Genomic DNA, 17,487 nt, shown 5'->3' with positions numbered 1-17,487 from the left:
ATTGTTGATGGACTAGATGTGACTTTTAAAGGTCCCTTCCAACCCAAACCATTCCTATGAGAACAATTAGGAATCTGCTCATGAGACTTCAAGGCACAGAGGTGGAAGGTTCAACCTCAGTGCTGGTGTGCAAAAGCTGAGTCTTGAGGGATATGCTTTGTAAAAGGAAACAACAAGCTTCATGCAAAATTTGACTTCAGAAAGCAGGTGTCCTGCAAGATACAACTGCAGCAGAAATGGGAGCACAGATGGCTGCTGAGCACTAGTAAAGAGTTTGCTGGCGTGACCTGGCTTGGGAAGGTCCTCTCAGCCCTTCCAACACAGAGTCAACCAGTGTGGAGAAATATTATAACATCTCCTTTTAATCAAGTGTCTGCACCTCTGCTGGGGAAGCTTCACGCCCCAGAGGGAAGATGTGGCTGGAAGTCACCGAGCAAGGATTAAACTGTGGTGGAAGAAAGATCCCCAGCTTGTATCAATCCAGCAAGTTATCTATATCAAAATATTGACAAGATGATGTGACTTGGTACAAAAGTCCATGCCTGTGTATGATAAGCTGCATCAATACGTGAGCACACACGCTGCAGTTCTACGAAGGGTAGGCAGATGCTAAGGAGCTCCTTCTTCCATCAGGTGCTAGGGGAACAGCAAAGAAATGTTAGATTGCTGTTACCTTCTTCCCAAAAAGTTTAATAATTTGCTTGCAGCTCTGTGATTAATCTGAATGCTGCTGGTTCTCCCGATGGAGAGGAGTCTCATGGAGTCTGTGAGAACTTTGTTATTGACTTCAGTAATAACAGCATTCAGGTTAATCTGCAGAATCCCTGCCTTGTTGACTCTATTGAAAAAACAAACCCATGTCCATTGCTCTTCACTGTCCCTTAGGGAATCAGTTTGCTCACCTCACTGAGCAAAGCTGTAGCCAGAGCCAGTGGATGATTACATCTGGAAGATGGGGGATCCTCACTTCCTTGGGGACCTGAGCTGGTGGTTTGCATGGTCACTGAGCTCCTTTGGGTGCTCATGCGTTGCACGCAACGTGTTCTCCTTGGCTGCCTGTGACTGCCCTGCAGTGTGACTGAGGGTCTCCTCAAAATCCAGCCTCCTCTCTCTCATTTCAGCTCTTTATGTAAATCCTAGGCCTTTAACAAGGATCCTCTTATCTACTCAGAGGCTTCCTGTATGCTTTAGGGATATCGATTGGAAAAGGTTTATGTTAATGAAGAATAAAGCAGGCAGTGTAGCCAAATCTCTCTGCGAGGTAAACAGCAGAAAAAAAGGTATTTCACAGTTCAGGAAAAGGCTGGGACACACATTTAGCACATTTAGTAAACTAGAGGATTGCCTGGTTGCTGCTCTGCCCCCATCCCAAGTCTGGTTCCTCTTGGTTCAACCTTTTTTGGCTTCTCTAGGGTGAAAGCAAGATGGAATTCAATTCCCAATCCATAACCCGCCCCAATGTGCACGTCACAGCAGGATTTGATGCCAAAGTACCCTGAAAGCTTGCAGATTAAATGGTTTATTAGGAAGTAGCTTTTTTAGCAGCAGGGAAGGTCTAGGCTGGAGGTGAGGAGAAAGTTCTTCACAGAAAGAGTTGTTGGCCATTGGAATGTGCTGCCCAGGGAGGTGGTGGAGTCACCGTCCCTGGAGGTGTTCAAGAGGGAATTGGATGTGGCTCTTGAAGCCATGGTTTAGTTAGTCTTGGACTTGATGATCTCTGAGGTCTTTTCCAAACTTATTGATTCTATGATTCTAAATTCAGGTCTAAATTGTCTGGTTTCAGAGGTGGCAGTGAAAGCACCCTTCATGCACACAGTTGTGACTTTGTGAGTCCCATAGGGCAGAGGAATCCCAGTAAAGGAGGAGCTGGAATCCAGAGCTGAAGTCTTTGGGTCTCCTGAAAGAGTCAGTGTCACCTGCCTTGTCTGTGGGCATGACTGTTTGTCTGCATTCATGCCTTGCAAGGGTTAGGTAAGGGATACCTGGGGCTGCTCCTTTGGCTTTGACTGCACAGCTAATTTTAGCAGCTTGCTGTAAGAACACACGTCAAGCCGTGGAGACTACCTGAGATGCCAGCAGCAATGAGATGCTCTGCCTTAGCCCCATGAGGAGCATGCCATGCAGAGCTGGAGTGCAGGAGTGAGAGAGGCACTCTGGAGAGGGATGGAGGGATCCAGCCTCGTCAGGGGCCAGTCAAGGCAGGCTTGTGGAATGGGAACAGCACAGGGATCATCGGCAGGGCAGGTGAGCATCCCCAGGTGGACCATAAGGAAACATTACAGGTTGGAGCTAAGGGCACACTGGCAGATGCATGTGCAGGAAGGAAACTTTCATCCATGAAATAATTTTCTTTCTTGCATGCAAAGCATTCACTCAAACATATAGACAAAACAATCCCTTGGCTTCCTGCATGCTATGTTCTTGATGTTTCATTCATAGCTTTATAGGGCTTCTTCAAATATTCATGTGTCCTACCCTAAGTGAAAGGGAGAAAAATATTTCTTTTGCAGCCTCAAAACAAGTGGTGGAAAAAAAATGAACTCCAGTCCCAGAGCCCTAGAATCACAGTTTAAAAAGCCTGAGGAACCAATGATTTTTATTTTTTACTTTAATAACCACAGTGGCTGAGGGACTCAGTAGTGTTTCATTATATTAAATTTGAACACCAAATCGACCCATTGTACTAATGCTTGTAATTGCTAAAGGAAAATTAAATTCCCCCACATTGTCTGGAGAGCCAGAAGACCATGGAATAATAATGAAGCCAAAGGATAGCATAGAGCTGCAGCAGGACAGGGCTACAAGGAGGCTCAATGCTCATGCTAGAAGGGTCAGTGAAAAAGCTGTTCACAGTATCACAGTATCACCAAGGGTGGAAGAGACCTCAAAGATCATCGAGTCCAACCTGTCACCACAGACCCCATGACTAGACCATGGCATCAAGTGCCACGTCCAATCCCCTCTTGAACACCTCCAGGGATGGCGACTCCACCACCTCCCTGGGCAGCAGATTCCAATGGTGAATGACTCTCGGTGAAGAACTTTCTCCTCACCTCAAGCCTAAACTTCTCCTGGTGCAGCTTGAGAGTGTCCTCTTGTTCTGGTGCTGGTTGCCTGGGAGAAGGGACCAACACCCACCTGGCTACAACCACCCTTCAGGTAGAACTGTGTGGAGGACAGGAGATGGTGTGGGCACAGCAAGCATCACATCACTTCTCATGGCTCTGTGGCTCTGTACTTGCTGCAGGATACATTCACAAATGGTTCCCACAGAAATCTGTGACTCTCTGAAGGAACTGACCCTGGCACATGAGAGATGCTCAGCAAGGAGCCTTTTCATTGCCCCTCCCCACTTTCACTGTGCCTCTACCTGCCTGCACAGAGAAAGGAGATCTTCTGGAGCACCCACAATATTTCCAGCTGGGGAAATGGGTAGGTGGATGAGGACCTTTCCTGGGACGATGCCTCTTTGCAGGCTACTGGGAGAGCTGTGCCTACAGTTGCTGCCTGAAAAGAGCAAGGAAGTGACTGGGCACTGGGACTCGGGATTCCTTTCCCAGCTCTGCCACTGATGTGCTGTGCAATCTCTGATGAATCACTTAGGAAATCACTTTCAAGCAGCACAGATATGGTTAGGTGTGTCTGCAGAGAAGTGCCTGCTTTTTGGAGGCCTGAACCAGCAAGTCCAGGGGAATTAGCACTTTTGGATGCCAGCCCACTTCTGAGTTTGCAGAATGTTCCCTGTAGCCTCTCTTGCCTGCTTTGCCATCTGTCAAATGGGGCTGTTAATACTGACTCAGTCTTTGCACAGAGTTTTAAGCTTCTGAGACTTAAAGTGCATGATAATAAGAGTTAGGAATTGCAGTGCCATCATCGCGTGTAACCAAGTCTTTGGGGATTGGTTTGCTGTTCGAAGGACAGGTAGAAGTGAAAGCTAAGGCACAGAGCTGGTGCTTGGCCCCTCTTGAAGAGGGTTCAGTATTTTTTACTGTGTGGACTATCCTGTAGTTATTTTGAACCTTAGATGCAGGCTGTGGCTTCCTACAGGCAACACCTAAGAGGAATCCAGACAGACGTGGGTGTTTCGTGATAACTCTGAGGAGTTAGGAAATCAAGGTGGGATATCATCAGGAGGTCACTGTCCAAAACAGTAAGAGGCTGAGCCTGTATGGGAAGTCATTATAGGGACATGTCTTGAAAGGACCTTCACCCTCTTCTCCTCCCTTCCTTCCATCTCCAATGTCACAGGACCATGCAGTCACGTTTCCCAGGAGGCACTCACATCCTGCTGTGATGACATTGCACAGCATGTGTCCATGCAGTGCTGTCCAGCAGACCAGCAACTGGGAGCACAGAGAGCCAGAAGGACTCAAAGTGAAGATGCTTTACGTGTGCCTGCGCTTCTCTTGGCGCCTTGACCCTCTGGGAGCAGTGCCTGTGGGATGTGGGAGAGATATAGATGAGCCAGGGCATTCCAGGAGATGATGGATGGCTGTGCTCTGTTCCACACTGAAGACCAGCATCCATTTTATCAATAGCTCACTCTGATGATGCTCTTCTCAATGAGCTGTCCATTGCCCCTGGCCACCTTCCTGTGTCAGCCACCCAGGGTTTACCCAGCTGTGCCAAGCCTTGCCACAGCCACACCCTCATGACTGAAGCAGAGGCACTCTCTGTGCCTGTAGATCAGTTTGGGTCCTACCAGACCCTGATGGCAAGTGTTACCGCCCCCTCTCCCTTTTCCCTTCTCCTTGCCACTCCACACCTGCATCCCATCCTTCTGTCTCTGCTTGGGGAGGGTGACTTTGGGGAGCCATCACCCCAGTGGTCCTCAGTGCTCACCAGCCTCCTTTCCATCTTGCTGCTGTGGGGTTTGCTCCCCAGCCTGCACCCAGCATGTGGCCCCAACAAGCTTGCACGCTGCCTTGCATCACATCCGTTGCTCACTGACAGCTGTTGTCTGCAAAACAGCTTTTCCCCTGGGATATTAACTTTTTCCCTCTTCTCTTCTCTTTCTCTGTCTTTCTCATGTTCTTCTCTCCCCACAGCCCTGCTGCTCACCCAAGGTAAGTGCTTCTCCTTTCCTCTCTGCTCTGGCCCTGTTTTCATCCTCTTCGGTCAGGGCCCCTGCATTTGTATTTGCTGTATTGTAAACTACCCCAGTGTATGGTGCTCAAATCCAGCAGGAGCTAGCTAAGAGCAGTGCGTTAAGAACGTGACAGTGATTGACTGATGTCAAAGAGCCTTCCCCATATTCCAGATTTTTCTCTGGAGTTTTGGTAAATGACCCACCCAGGGCTGCAAAGCAGAACATGCAGCTCTGGCTTGGCCAGTGTCGTGACTTTACCATCTCTTTGGGCAGCTCTTGGGGCTTGGGTTGTGCTGATGCACCAAGGAGCTCAGATCTTTTCTGCAGAGTGGTGGCAATCCTGGGGTGTGGGGCAGCGTTGTCTGGGGTGGGCAAGGGTGTATGGCTGCACAGGTGTCTTTTTTCACATGTGGGATCACACACCATCCTCAGTGCAGGTGCTCTCCCCCTTCTGTCACTGGGGGGCCCAGAGGTGCACCCAGTGCCAGGGCAGTGCTAGCAGGGCACGATAAGCACCAGCACCATTTCCCTCCTCACTAGCAGCTCAGGCTCTGCACTCTTCACCTGCTCTCCCCGTGGCAGGGTTTTCCATCTCTTCATAGTGAGTCCCACTCCCCAGTCTCTCGTGATCCCACTGCAGTGCGATGTGCACCTCCTGGATGTTTCTTCCTCCTTCAAGCCAAGACACGATTACAGTTGAACTTGCACTGAAGAAACATTTGTCTAAAGATAAGGGTGCACATGCAGGGTGCTGAGAGGAGCTGGAGTCTGACAGTTTTGCAAGCAGAGCTAGAAAGGAAAGTGTCCATCAAGCTTGAGCTGCAAATCAAAGGAAGAGCATCTGCTGCACAAGCTTCATGCTCCACTCCTTTTTGGAGAATGCCAAGTGTGCTGTACAAGGGATGGCCTGAGCCCATCACATATTGGGCTAATTAGGAAATTGCTGGTGGCAGGCAGAGGTCCCCAGCTCCCAAAATGTCAGCTTGGGGAGTGTGTGGGAAAGGTTTGAAGGTTTTTCCTTTGCAAATTCCTCAGGTCTGGGAGGATTGGAAATAACCTGAGAGCTGCCTCCTTCCCAGTAATTTCATTGCTTTAATTCAGTAGCTGCCTAATTTGATCAGAACCCCAGGAACCAAATAATTTCTATTAAAATAATGTGACTTCCCTCCCTCTGTTGTGAGCCAGCCTGATTGCTTTTGGCAGCTGCTACTGGAGAACTTGGTCACCAGCTAGGGAAAGTTGCTTTCTAGTTAACAAAGAAAAGCCTCCTCTGTGTCGGGGAGGTTGGGGCCGGGAGGGTGTCCCTTTCTGGGCTGCCCCAGGATGCTCTCCACGTGTATGGTACATGCTTGGCTCGGTGTTTGAATTCATGGTGCCTGGCCCCCGCGCACGTCACACCAGCAGGTGGCTGGTGTGTGGAGCCCCGCTCACCGCAGAGGCACGTGCTGGAGCGTCAGTCAGGGACAATCATGGCTAATCAGTGGGGAGGGAAGCGACGTCCTCGTTTAGTCCATGTCATGTTAGATTTAGATTACATGGATGTGCAGGAATCCTTGGAAAAAAACCTGCATTATTGAAGGTTTCAGTGGCATTTGTTGGTCCCGCTTCTGGAGCGCCTCGTGCAGCTCTTCTCTGGCAGCACCCGTTGAAATGGTGCCTAAAACACAGAAAAACCCAAATGCATGTAGACATGTATATGTGGGATCAAAGGGAGGAATAACTTTCAGTGATACCTCCCTTGTGTTACTCTCCCTGGAGGTATTTGAGAAAAGCCTGGATGAGGCACTTAGTGCCATGGGCTCATTGATTAGTTAGGCTTGGGTGATCGGTTGGACTTGATGATCTTGGAGGTCTCTTTCAACCTGGTTGATTCTGTGATTCTCCGCAGCCCTGGGGTGTTTGCCCTGCCATGGCACCTCTTGGCAGCCCCATTTGCAGAAGCCCTGGGATGCCTGGATGGAAGGACCCATGAGAAAATTCTTCTCTTGTCTGCACACCCCCCACCTTGCAGAGCCCTTCTTACCAAAATGGTGTTGTGAATTGTACAAAAGGCAAAGTAACTGGACAAGGGAGATCTTTTGTCAGAGGTACAGCTCAGGATTTGTTTCCTCTAGACAGGTTCTCTGAGCCAGGCTTGCAAGGCTGTGAAAAGCTTTTGATAGCCTTACTTGGCCAAGTGTCCAATGCCAGCTGCTGGGGCTGCAGAGGACCACTGTGGGGTAACTGTGGAGTCACTTGAGAGTGAAACCTGTGGGTTTTGTTTAACTTCTTTGATGCATAACCTTTTGTTTGGCCACTGGCAAGTACCAAAGCATGTAGCCACTCCAGTTGTCCCTGACATTGCCAGCAATGAACAAGCTGCTCCGGTAGTCTTTCCAGCCTTTTCTCAAGTCACTGAAAACCTGAGCAGAGACTTTGCTTGCAAGTTCTTGGGCTCAGAAGGTTGATATCTAAAGGGGCGAGGATCTATCTGTGTGATAGATACTACTCTACCCTCACCCAGATCAAAGAAACATCTTTTAAAACGTTTCTTTCTTTGTGCACTAAGCCTCCTGGATCCACTTTAGTATCATAGTATCAGTCAGGGTTGGAAGGGACCACAAGGATCATCTAGTTCCAACCCCCCTGCCATGGGCAGGGACACCCCACACTACATCAGGCTGGCCAGAGCCTCATCCAGCCAGGCCTTAAACACCTCCAGGGACGGGGCCTCAACCACCTCCCTGGACAACCCATTCCAGGGTTTCACCACTCTCATGGTGAAGAACCTCCTCTTCACATCCAGCCTGAGTCTCTCCACCTTCAGCTTCATTCCATTCCCCCTAGTCCTATCACTACCTGATATCCTAAGAAGTCCCTCCCCAGCCTTCTTGTAGGCCCCCTTCAGATACTGGAAGGCCACAATTAGGTCACTTCGGAGCCTCCAGACTGAACAGCCCCAACTCCTTCAGTCTGTCCTCGTAGGAGAGGTGCTCCAGCTCTCTGATTATCCTCATGGCCCTTCTCTGGACACCTTCCAGGACTTCCATATCCCTCTTGTAATAGGGGCTCCAGAGCTGGACGCAGTACTCCAGGTGGGGTCTCACCAGAGCTGGGTAGAGGGGGAGAATCACCTCCCTCGACCTGCTGGCCACACTTCTCCTGATGCAGCCCAGGATCTGATTGGCTTTGCGGGCTGCAAGTGGGACAGACTGGGGAACAGAGAAGCCGGCTGAGTGGTGTGCTGGGGACAGTCGAGTCAATATCCACCTCACGGCAGAGCCAGCAGTGGAGTAATGTGCAGTTCCCAGCCCCGCGCCTTAGCCTCCCTCTGATGAATGTGCAGCATTTCCCAGTTAGCATTGAAGACACAGGGGCACGTGGATGGGATGTATCATGCCTCAGAAATAGCTTTCAGGGCTGTGTAAGTAGATCCCTCCCTATTTAGCAAGCAGCCCAGGCTGAGGGTGCTCATGCCTGTGTTTCAGTAAAGGGCATCTCCATATGCTAACCTCAAAAGCCAGAGTGCCTTTTAGCCAGCAGCCTTCCCCAGTTGTGACTGACAGCTTGACAGCACTCTGGAGAGAGGAGCTCATTTATGCTCACTGTTGACTTTGTTTAGCCAGGATTATATTTGAGTGAGCTTTAAAAAAAAATATAAAATAATGAAATCAATTGTAATTGTCCTTTTAATTTCTTCCTAACAGCACAGTCCCCAGGAGGGGTGACCTTCGTGCAGGTGCATGCCCATTCTAGAAATGGATGGAGATGAGATAGCTCCAGGGGTTGAAATGGCCTTCATAGCAACCTTTCATGAATACATTGCTGGTTTTAATCCAATTTATTCAGCAAGTGACAGGGAATACAAACTGGTCCGTGGGTGTTTGGTAGTCTTGCAGCATCACCTAGGTGATGGGTGTCCGCCTCTCTGACGGTGGTGCAGGGCCTCCCCAGTGCCTCTTTCAGTTTAAAAGGTGCAGTGGCCAGATTACCCTGTGGAAATAAGCTTTATCTAGCTATGATTTATGATGCATCCAGCAGGCCACAGGCAATTTCTTGTTCCAATTTGGTCCCCTTAGTCTGAAGGAAGCTGAGTGGACCAGCACTGCTGTAATAGCCTCTGGGAGCAATGCATGATGTGTGGTCCGCTTTCCCCAGAAAGAAGTGAGAAGAGGAGGGGATCCACTTACAGTGTTTTGAGCCAAAGAAACTGCCTATCATGTGTAAATCTGAACATGCTTTGCAGATAGCTTCAGATCAAGTCTCAGGATGGCCCTGCAGTAGAAGTGAGCGTGGCAGGGACATGCCCAGGCATGCAGAGCGCAGTAGTGGCAGGACTGTGGCAGGATCATGGTAGGAGCTGCTGGCCTCCCTTGTCTGTCCTTCCTCTAAGGGTTTGAACTGACTCTGAATAAAGCAGAATGCATGAGAGCAAGGAGTGGTTTAACTTCTCCTTGCTTCCCGCAGGCAGGTGTTGGTCCATCTGTGGCCATTGATACAGCCTGGGCAAAGGCAGTGGGCAGCCTGTGCCTGCTCCTGTAGCCCAGACAGTTTGCTAGCACTTAGTGGTAGCAAACACCTATGTACCAGAGCAAACAGGATTTGGGGGACACCTTCTTCACCACCTTCCCCTTCCCAAAGAGGAAGTGAAAACTACCCAGTTGGTCCTGGCAAGCTCCTGTTCTTGCTGGGCATAGCCAGACCTTATCAGGCTTAATTGGAGTTGACAGCTGGGAGTCCAGGGTGCAATCCACATTGAAAAGCAGGCACTGATGCTGATACAAACAGAAATCAGGCTAGTTAATAATTAACCTGCAGCTTGGCAACATTCACCTTGACAGACTTGACCTTCCAGATTAAAAATGTCTCTCCCTAGCCCCTCACCTCTTGTGTTTTATTTATCACAGCTGTTGGTAGTATTCTCCATAGGCTGCTGCACCAGGGGATGTGTAACACACCTCACCTATGCCTGTACTTGCTTTCTGGAGGAGCCCTCCGAGACCCCAGCCCTACAGCTGGTTCCTCAGAAGGTGGTGGCCTGTGGCTACCACAGACTGTCTGGGACCATGCTCATGTTTGCTGCAGCTGGGAAGGCAGACTGGTGCACCCTGCTGCTGGCTGGAGTGCTTTCCTGAAAGGCTGGAGCATCAGTAGTGTGCTGCTGAGGGACTTGTTAGGGTGGCAGGTAATGACAGGACTAGGGGGAATGGAAAAAAAAGTAGAAATGGGTAGATTCAGATTGGATATTAGGAAGTTCTTCCCCATGAGGCTGGTGAGACACTGGAACAGGTTGTCCAGTGAGGTGGTGGAAGCCTCATCCCTGGAGGTTTTTAAGGCCAGACTGGATGCAACTCCAAGCAGCCTGATCTAGTGAGGTGTCCCTGCCCATGGCAGGGGGATTTGAACTAGATGAACCTTGAGGCCCCTTCCAACCCCACCAATTCTATGATTCTACACCACTGGGATGTTGCAAGAGCTTATTCCCTCTCATCTGCTGGGTCTGTAAACACAGGACTAAACTCAGTCCCATCAGAATAGTTAGAACAACCAGGCCTGCAACCGAGATTGGGGTCTGGTGTTTTGCAAGTGGTGTCACTGATTTCTGCCTGCAGGGTGCTCACCTGTTCTACACAGTATCTGGGGAGAAGTGACAGAATCATTGTATTCCTCTTTGGAGATGGTTAGCTCTCTCCATTAACTGTATGGTGAATGTAGGCTAGGGCAAGAGACATCTCAACTGGGCTTCTAATCTTAGAATCATAGAATCATAAATAAGGTTGGAAGAGACCTCAGAGATCATCAAGTCCAACCTATCACCCAAGACCTCATGACTACTAAACCATGGCACCAAGTGCCACATCCAATCCCCTCTTGAACACCTCCAGGGGCGGTGACTCCACCACCTCCCTGGGCAGCACATTCCAATGGCCAATCACTCTTTCTATGAAGAACTTTCTCCTCACCTCGAGCCTAAACTTGCCCTGGTGCAGCTTGAGACTGTGTCCTCTTGTTCTGGTGATGGTTGACTGGGAGAAGAAACCAAGCCCCACCTGGCTACAGCCTCCCTTGAGGCAGTTGTAGACAGCAATAAGGTCTCCCCTGAGCATCCTCTTCTCCAGGCTAAACAACCCCAGCTCCCTCAGCCTCTCCTCGTAGGGCTTGTGCTCGAGGCCTCTCCCCAGCCTCGTTGCTCTTCTCTGGACATGTTCAAGAGTCTCAATGTCCTTCTTAAATTGAGGGGCCCAGAACTGGACACAGGACTCAAGGTGTGGCCTAACCAGTGCTGAGTAGAGGGGCAGAATGATTTCCCTGCTCCTGCTGGCCACAGCAGCTTGGTATTTGGCATCTACAGGTTACTTGCACAAGTGCAAGCACAGTATTGGCATAGAATCATAGAATGATTTGGGTTGAAAGGGATCTTGAAGATCATCTAGTATCAAACCCTGTGCTGTGGGCAAAGACACCTTCCAGTAGACTAGGTTGCTCAAAGCCCCATCTGACCTGGCCTTGACACCTAGCATGTGACTCAATCTGTGTTTGTCTCCTTCATTAGGATAGAGGCTTAGAGAAAACACAATGGCAGGTTAAATGTTTTCAGATGCACTTTTGAAGTTGGTTAGGTTTCTGTGCTTTGCTCTCCTGCTGCAGAGTCACATGAATCTTGTTCTTGAGAATAGACTAGACTAGACTAGACTAGACTAGACTAGACTAGACTAGACCAGGTTGGAAGAGACCTTCAAGATCATCAAGTCCAGCCTATCATCCAACACCACCTAATCAACTAAACCATGGCACCAAGCACCCCATCAAGTCTCCTCCTGAACACCTCCAATGATGGTGACTCCACCGCCTCCCTGGGCAGCCCATTCCAATAGCCAATCACTCCGTGTAGAATTTCTTCCTAACATCCAGTCTGAACCTCCCCTGGCACAGCTTGAGACTGTGTCCTCTTGTTCTGGTGCTGGTTGCCTGGGAGAAGAGACCATCCCCCGCCTGTCTACAACCTCCCTTCAGGTAGTTGTAGAGAGCAATAAGGTCTCCCCTGAGCCTCCAGGCTAAGCAATCCCAGTTCCCTCATAGGGCTTGTGTTCCAAACCCCTCACCAACTTTGCTGCCCTTCTCTGGACACGTTCCAGCAAGTCAATCATCAGGTCTTGCCTGCAAGTGTAGTGTAAGGCAGCATTTTCTCCAGGCTCTCCCCTGTTTCTGCACTTCTTCACCTTACCTGCTTCCTCCTCTCTGTGCTTGCCTGCAGTCGCCACCATGCCCCCCACCATGCTGCATTGCCCATCCAGGTGCTGTGCTCCCCTGTCTCTGTCATTTTTGGTAAGCTTCTGGGGCTTCCCAAAGCCAGAGCACACCATCTTTGAGCTAGGCAGTGATGGGTTTGATGTACGTCATTGATTTCAAATGATGGATGCAGCTGGTTCTTGTCACCTGCAGCAGGAGTTATTATATATTTTATGAACTGCATGTCTTGCAGGGCTTTCAAATCTTTGCAATCAATCTAGCTGGATTGATGAAGAGAAGGCAGAGTTTATAATGAGATTTCAAAGGGACTTCATAATTTCTGTGAGATTTTTGGTGCACAGGTCTGCTGGAGCACACATGGGATTAATCACATCTGAGGCTGGGGTTTTTGTAACCTCTGCAAGGAGCTTTAGGTAATATCTGACCTCACTGCTTAGCCAGAAGAAGATTCTCTGCTTTTATGATACTCCCTCAGGTTCTGCAGTACTCCAGCTCCTGCTCCCAGGCTCAGCTGGGCCCTAGGCTGAGTCTCATACTCTCTGACTGGTCAGGCACAGGAAAGCCAGGGGGAACTCAGCTTTGTTCTCGAGATGTCAAGGCTCTTCAGAGACCCCATTAGCACATACCTGCACTAGGGTGTATGGGTGAAGAGGAGACTTAGGTAAGGGCCAGGGACACCACCAGGGCACCATGCTTCCTGATGCTTGGGGTGCTTCTTCCCATTCAGGCAACGTCTCCAAGCACCTTGCTAGGTTTGCTGGGGCATCAGCAAGATGAGTCAGACACAGGGTCATCTCAGTGTGCTGCTGACCTGGGGTCCTGGTTTTGTTTCCTGCTTGATTCCTGCCTTACTTCCTATTCATTCTTCCAGAAGCTAGGAAGATGTTCATGTGTGTATATCTCATTGTGCCTATGTGTGTTTTGTCTGAGTGTGAAATCAAGCACTGAGTGGCACAGGGTGCCAGAAGTGATTTTCTATTCAAAAGGGATCCTGTCTCATGCCCATTGAAGCCAGGGGACACTCCATGGCATTAAAGGTGTCTGAAAGGATACCTGTGCCAAACTTAGTGGATTAAGCATCTTAGTCTCCCTGAAGATATGGCTGCTGCAGGGACAATGGGAGAGTGTGTGTCACCCAGGAGCACCAGTGCAGGCTAAAGAAACATTTGTGGGGCTCTTTTAGCAAGTTAAAGCCATGATGTGTGTATTCTTGATGACTGATATTCAGAAGTTTGGGTCCTTTGTTTCTGTGGCCCAACAGCCCAACACTGCCCCCACAGCCCACCACTGCCCCCCAAACTGATGTGTGAACTTAGCAAGCTGTGAAGGGGCTGCAGGAGCCTCTGCTCAGGCCCTGTGGACAAGCTGCCACAGTGCTTCCGTGCTCCAGGTCTGCTGTCTACAGCAGTTTGATGTTGACCTTGCTTTCACAGAGGTGGCTGAGAGGAAGCTGACAGTTGAAGAGGAGGAAGCCAAGAGGATTGCAGAGATGGGCAAACCAATACTCGGCGAGCATCCCAAACTCGAAGTCATCATTGAGGAGTCCTATGAGTTCAAGGTCAGTAGTTGTCTTGGGGATCCTTCAGGAGGGGAAAGCCATGTGGCAGTGAAGAGCAGCCATGGAGAGCAGGACTGAGCAGGCAAGGGTTGCGTGTGCAGGGAAAGGGCTGCTGGAAGAGGAAAAGGAGTGTGCATGGCAGTAAAGGGTGGGGGGAAATGCACAAGAAATGCCAGGGGAAGTAGCTGCTGGTAGGCAGAGATGGAGGAAGACAAGGGAGGCCTGCTGGAAGCATTAGAAGCCATTGCGTGGGGAGAGGGTAGGAGCAAAGCTCTCTCTGGTGAGGCAGGGGTGAGAGAAGAAGGAGCCTCATCAGAATTATGGGGTGGCAAACAAGCTGACCCTGGTAAGGCTTGTGTTAGTCTGTCTGGGGAGAAGGTGGGTCCAACTCCAGTCATGTATTCATCTGGCTGACAGAGTGCTTGTGACACTTCAGTGCTTTGGGAAGGGACAATGAGACCACAGTGTAGTACAAGATCAGCCTTGCTTGCTAGCAGCCAGTTTCATTGCTGTGCACCTTTATTTCCACACCAGAACACCGTGGACAAGCTGATTAAGAAGACAAACCTGGCTTTGGTTGTAGGGACACATTCCTGGAGGGACCAGTTCATGGAGGCCATTACCGTCAGCGCAGGTGAGGGGGCACATCAGAAGTCCACACCAGCGTCTGCAGGGTTCATGCAGCCTGGGCATGAGCAGGAGATCTGTCTAGGCTCAGGAGGCAGCAGCTGCCTATCAGTGATGCTTTGCTGTTGCACGTAGTGGACATCAGTAAAACCAGTCAAAAGAGTTCTGCTCCAAATGTACTTGACTTTTGGAGATGCATTAGTCAGGAGCCCAGGAGATCCATCTTTTGCAGTGCAGCTATGCAGGAGGCCAGATTGCAGACTTTACGTCTGCTGGTGGTGCTCCTGCTGCTTCAGTGGTCTTGATGAGCAGTGTACAGGCAGCAAAATCCCATCCTGGCCAATCTGCTGGCCCTTGGTGTGCCCACTGCTGTCCTGTTCAGGTAGCTCCTGTTGCTGGAAGCTGTCCTATCTTCTACAGCTAGTAGAGTCTGTGGGAGTAAAGATGGTTACCACATGCAGACAGGAGATGTTGCCCCATGAGACCACAGCTGGTGGAGGGAAAGGCTGAGAGACCTGCAGACTGTTGCCTGGGGAGCCTGAGAGAGCTCACTGCTTCCAGAGCCAGCCAGCTGTGCAGCAGATGTTTGAAGCCTGTCCATTGATGCTCAGACACCTTCCTGAACCTTCCCCTGATGGTTTGACATCTTCCCTAGAAGCACAGTTTTCCACCCAGCCATAGTGCCATAGTGCAGGCAGGCAGTTAGGTGGGAGCTGGTGCAGTGGCCACAAAGGCCTTTTCTGATGTGACAGAAGAGATGCAGAGTGCAGTTTGCTTCTTTCTAGCAATTAAGAGAAACTGCTCCAGTGGCAACAGTACCTCCACCCTTGCAGCAGTGCTTTTTCCCAGGCCTACTTCTCTCCTCCTAGTTCTGCTCCCTTGCCATCTGCCATGTGCTCCCTACCTGCTTCCTTTTCTGCCAATTTATTTCCATTATCCTGTACCTGCACAGAGGCCAGGTAGTGTTTCCAGTCTCAGGGCTGACCTGGCCTACCAGGCTAAGAAGAGGACCCTCCCAAGGCTGTGCAGCACTGCTTCTGCTATGCTCACACAGATTGGAAACTTCTTTCTGTGGTGCTGCTGGTGACCAGCCTGTGCTCAGGAGCAGGAGGGCCAAGAGGTCTCTCCACTTCTGCAGTTCTCTCTTGCTATTTTCCGCCACAAAATGTCACTTGCCTGTGGAACTTCATGCTGCTCAAGAGCAATTTCCACATGCTGATTATATTCTACCTGTCTGCCTGTGGATGGGAACAGGGCCAGCCCTCTGTGGGTACAGCACACTGCTCTGCCACTCCTCAGCCATGCAGGCTCCGGGGTGTCCTGGGAGGCTTCCCTCATGCTAAACCTGTGTCCAGCTGATTGAGGGAGGTTCTCCTTCCCCTCTACTCTGCCCTGGTGAGGCCACACTTGGAATATTGCATCCAGTTCTGGGCTCCCCAGTTCAAAAGGGACAGGGATCTGCCCAAGAGAGTCCAACAGAGGGCTACCAGTATGATGAAGGGACTGGAACACTGCCTGATGAGGAGAGGCTGAGAGTCCTGGGGCTGTTTACTCTGGAGAAGAGAATACTGAGAGGGGATTTCATAAATGTTTATAAATATCTGAGGGCTGGGTGTCAAGAGGGAGAGGACAGGCTCTGCTCAGTTGCACCCTGTGATAGGACAAGGGGTAATGGATATAAACTACAGCACAGGAGGTTCCACCTGAACATGAGGAGGAACTTCTTCACTGTGAGGGTCACAGAGCACTGGAACAGGCTCCCCAGAGGGGTTCTGGAGTCTCCTTCTCTGGAGACTTTCAAGATCCATCTGGATGCATTCCTGTGCAACCTGCACTGGATTCTATGGTCCTGCTGTGGCAGTGGGGCTGGACTCGATGATCTCTGGAGGTCCCTCACATCCTGTGAGCCGGTGTGATCCACTGTTGTGGTCTGCACAGTGCCACCTTGTCCCACGAGGGCAGCATCCCTGGAGCCGTAGGGTTGGAGTGCTGAACACGGGCTGCAGCCTGCCCCCATAACCTTGACCTGCCCCACCATGAGCACTGACCCTCTCCCTCCACGTTGCTCGCAGCGGGTGATGAGGACGAGGACGAGTCGGGTGAGGAGCGCCTGCCGTCCTGCTTTGACTACGTGATGCACTTCCTGACGGTCTTCTGGAAGGTGCTGTTTGCTTGCGTGCCCCCCACCGAGTACTGCAACGGCTGGGCCTGCTTCGTGGTCTCCATCCTCATCATCGGCATGCTCACAGCCGTCATCGGGGACCTCGCTTCCCACTTCGGCTGCACCATAGGCCTCAAGGACTCAGTGACCGCTGTCGTCTTTGTCGCCTTCGGCACTTCTGTACCAGGTGTGGTGGCTGCAGGGCGGGGATGAGGTGGGAAGAAAATCTTCCAGTGCCGCTCTGGCCCCAGGGGAGCAGCTTTGTCACAAGCTGGGAAGGGGTACTACTGTCCCCAGGCATCCCACTTGGTGGCGACACGGGGCCCCTGGACCTGGGAGGAGGGTTGTACACCAGGAGAGGTTGGTCTCCCTCTCTGGTCAGTTCCACACCTGAGTCTGCCTCGTCCCTAGGTGTGAAGGGTTGCTCATTTCTCCTGTTGGCCTCTCCGTGATTTCTCCTTCCCTCCTCCCCCCACTCCAGACACGTTCGCCAGCAAGGCGGCAGCCATCCAGGATGTGTATGCCGACGCTTCCATCAGCAACGTCACCGGCAGCAACGCTGTCAACGTCTTCCTGGGCATCGGGCTGGCGTGGTCAGTGGCAGCCATCTACTGGGCGTCACAGGGGCAGGAGTTCCAGGTGTCGGCGGGCACCCTGGCCTTCTCCGTCACCCTCTTCACCATCTTCGCCTTCATCTGCATCAGTGTCCTCCTCTACCGCCGGCGGCCCCACCTCGGAGGGGAGCTGGGCGGTCCCCGGGGCTGCAAACTGGCCACGACGTTGCTCTTCGTCAGCCTCTGGCTGCTCTACATCCTCTTCGCC

The 17,487-nt window shown here is 50.9% G+C and overlaps 1 protein-coding gene across 3 annotated transcripts in view; it reads left to right on the top strand.

The window, feature by feature from the left end:
* SLC8A3 (solute carrier family 8 member A3) overlaps positions 1–17,487 on the top strand; it is a 136,591-nt gene that overhangs the window by 118,483 nt on the left and 621 nt on the right. For 2 of the 3 annotated variants that reach the window (XM_068162122.1, XM_068162123.1), the window contains exons 4-8: positions 5,049–5,066; positions 13,753–13,877; positions 14,412–14,511; positions 16,577–16,852; positions 17,147–17,487. The exon at positions 17,147–17,487 is cut by the window's right edge. In XM_068162122.1, coding sequence (XP_068018223.1) covers positions 5,049–5,066; positions 13,753–13,877; positions 14,412–14,511; positions 16,577–16,852; positions 17,147–17,487 — 860 coding nt within the window. The remainder of the gene's footprint in view (positions 1–5,048; positions 5,067–13,752; positions 13,878–14,411; positions 14,512–16,576; positions 16,853–17,146) is intronic. The other variant, XM_068162124.1, reaches the window with a different exon arrangement.

This window comes from Melanerpes formicivorus, unplaced genomic scaffold, assembly GCF_026170545.1.
Source record: "Melanerpes formicivorus ecotype bairdi unplaced genomic scaffold, bMelFor1.0.p_v2 SCAF_62, whole genome shotgun sequence".
In the NCBI taxonomy this organism is placed as follows: domain Eukaryota; kingdom Metazoa; phylum Chordata; class Aves; order Piciformes; family Picidae; genus Melanerpes; species Melanerpes formicivorus.
Note: the sequence above shows the minus strand (reverse complement) of the source record. Positions and strands in the feature narration are given on the sequence as shown.